The sequence below is a fragment of the Salvia hispanica genome, chromosome 5 (genome assembly GCF_029641045.1).
Source record: "Salvia hispanica isolate PSC_SH4W2 chromosome 5, Shi_PSC_v1, whole genome shotgun sequence".
Lineage (NCBI taxonomy): Eukaryota > Viridiplantae > Streptophyta > Magnoliopsida > Lamiales > Lamiaceae > Salvia > Salvia hispanica.
In genome coordinates, this window is record NC_142696.1 from 9423309 (window position 1) to 9426129 (window position 2821).

The 2821-nt window shown below is 32.3% G+C and overlaps 1 protein-coding gene across 1 annotated transcript; it reads right to left on the reverse strand.

Annotated features, from left to right (window-relative positions):
* Positions 1–1458: 1458 nt before the first annotated feature.
* LOC148924333 (germin-like protein subfamily 1 member 11) lies at positions 1459–2618 on the reverse strand. The gene is made up of 2 exons (XM_089057894.1): positions 2486–2618; positions 1459–2064 (listed from the first exon to the last, which is right to left on the reverse strand). The coding sequence occupies exons 1-2, from the start codon at positions 2601–2603 to the stop codon at positions 1538–1540; spliced, it is 645 nt and encodes a 214-aa protein (XP_088914020.1). The 5' UTR covers positions 2604–2618; the 3' UTR covers positions 1459–1537.
* Between the last annotated feature and the right edge of the window lie 203 nt (positions 2619–2821).

Sequence of the window (2821 nt, forward strand, 5' to 3'; positions counted from 1 at the left end):
AAAATTTCAAGGTTAAAAATTGAAACATTTAAGAAACAAAATAGTGTATATTAGCCAATTCCCCAAAACGCATACCATTTTCCCTATTCAAAATATTCCAACCTAAGCTTTAAACTGCGATTTGTCAGCTAAATTCTTAGATTTATCGAAAAATCTAGGGAAGAAAATGACGTAGTAAGGTTTTAAATTTCGGTAAACACATGAGGACTTTACGATTGCCTATGTAGATCGTATTTTACCAGAAAATTTTTAAAATCGGGTAGCAGGAAAAAACATGCTCCGCCAAAATTTACGGTATTTTATACCACTTTATAATTCATGGGAAATAGAGGTTTTTTTAGGAAATTTGATGGTTTTAGGTACCAAATCCCAATAAAATATTATAGAAACTATATTATAAAACTACAACTTGTTTTAATTCTTGAACTAATTGCTCTTGAAATTGAAATGTTTTAGTACTTATCCGATTTCCACGAGAATGCACCCTATAATATATGTATAGTAGTCTAAATATTCATCATTTCTTTGTTTATAATATTATTTTTAAGTTATATGTTCAAATTTATTTGTTACTGTTGGCTTCTGTTAGTAGATTAAGTATAAGAGTTTAAGTTTAGTCTCACTTAAATTAACGACAATTAATCGAAAATATATTTTGAATTTTTTAAAAGACAAGCAATGTTGGACGAAATGAAATTTGGTCCAGTCCTCTAATATCATGAAATTTGAAGCAATATTGGTGGGCAAGATTTTTTTAAAATTTCTTTGTCAAATTTAAAGGTTAACCAAACTTAAAGGTTAACCAAATTTAAAGGTTAACCAAATTAAAGGTTAACCAAATTTCTTATTTCACTTTTAAAATGAAAAATTAAAATAAATTACTTTAATAGTTTGATTCAAATTTTATAAGACAGATTAAAACTTGATCAAATTTCTTGATTTTAAAAATGGTTAGCTTAATATTTGCTTCTTATACCAACACGTGAAATATCAAGTATAGAAAACTTTTGATATTAGATCTAAGCTATAATGTGATGAATTATACATGTATGTTTCAGCTGCTTGATGTTTGTTGCATTGATTTAGTCAATATTTTTAGTTAAATGTAATAGCACTTTTAAATCATATCCCTCCGTCCAAAAAAAAAATAGTCTTACTGTGGACGGCACGGATTTTAATGACAAATTGGTGCAGTAAGAAAGAGAGAGAGAAAAAGTAGGTAAAGTATAATAGAGATGGTTGAAAAAATGGATAAAATATGAGAGATGAGAAAAAGTATGATGCACATAAATTTTCCACTTTTAGAAATAAAACTATGTTGTGGTTATCCTCAAATGGCAAAATGAGACTATTTTTCGTATATGGAGGAGTAGTATTTCCTTTGTCTTTGAATAGATGTTCAGCACAAATTTATAAAATTTATTCGTAAACAATACTAATAAAGGAATATCATTTTATTCCAAAGAGAATTATTAATAGTATTATTTATTATTGTATTGGTTGAGAAACTGAAGACTGTTTATCACACATACAAGGATTACATATACCACGTTTTAGTCTGCAAATCTTTGACAGTGTTTTCGTCCAGCTTAAAAGCTCCGGCTAGATAAGTGCTGTTGATAGCCGGCTTGGCCGCGAAAACAGAGTCGGGCATGAAAATAAATCCCGGATTCTGGCTATTGAAGGAGGCCGTTATGACACTCTTCACCCTGGCTACGTTTCGAACGGTGTGAACGAGGCCGAAAGGGATGATGGTGACATCACCTTTGTTAAGGACTTTGCTGTAATATTTGTAGTCTGGGTATGAGGTTACGAATCCGACCTCCATCGTACCTTCCAATATATAGATGATCTCTGACGCCCTAGGGTGCGTGTGGGGCGGCAAGAACCCATTCGGTGCAAACTCCGCGCGTAGAAATGTCTGGCCCATGGTGTTAAACCCGGGCGTTGTGGTTGCGGATGCAATGACGGGGGCAACACCGTACGAATTAAAGGGCCCGGGCCGGTCCAGACCGTTCATGGAGAAGTCATTCGCGGTAACTAATCTAGGGTCCTTGCATTTTCCTGTTCAATATTATTGTTATATTTAATACTTCCTATGTTCCATAACCATTTCATTTTCTACACTCGTTTTGAAAAAATAATTATAAATAGTTAAAGTGGAGAATGAATAAAATAAGAGAGAGAGTATTGTGGATAAGTTTCTTCTTTTGAGGTGCGTTATATTGCTAACTTTTTAAGCTGCTAACTCATCAACATAGTGTATTAAAAATGTCAACACATAATATCAACACAATATATTGAAATGTCAAAAAAATTATGCGCTGATATATTAATGTCATCGTGTTGACATTTTTAATGAGTGCAAAAAATGAAATAACTCTACTACTCTACTGCTATGAAACAAAGGAAGTGTAATTATTTTGGGAAATTTGTAGCAGTAAAATATACTCCATATAAATAAAAACTAAGAAGATAGAGATACCGATTCCGGTGGGATCTGTGACGCAGAAATCTAGAAGAGGACGAGTGTCGAAGGCCAAGGATATGCAAATGGAATTGATCAAGGCTAATGTGACACACAAGGTTGCAGTTGAAGCCATTTAGAATTATTAGTGAATGCAAATGATGAATGCTTATGCTTTGCTTGTTTGAGCATTGAAAGAAGCCTCTTTTTATAGAGGTGCTTCACTAATAAAGAAATGCATGGTGAAATAATAAATTATCCTCTAAAATTAAATATGTCTAGAAACTCACCTATCTATTTGCCAACCCTATATTCACCACCTTCTTATAAACTCATGTTGTAATATTCTAGTTT

Coding starts and splice junctions, on each gene's coding strand:
- LOC148924333 (XM_089057894.1), bottom strand. CDS start 2,603: ATGGCTTCAACTGCAACCTTGTGTGTCACATTAGCCTTGATCAATTCC. Junction 2,065..2,485: donor CACAGATCCCACCGGAATCG/GTATCTCTATCT, acceptor AATATTGAACAG/GAAAATGCAAGGACCCTAGA.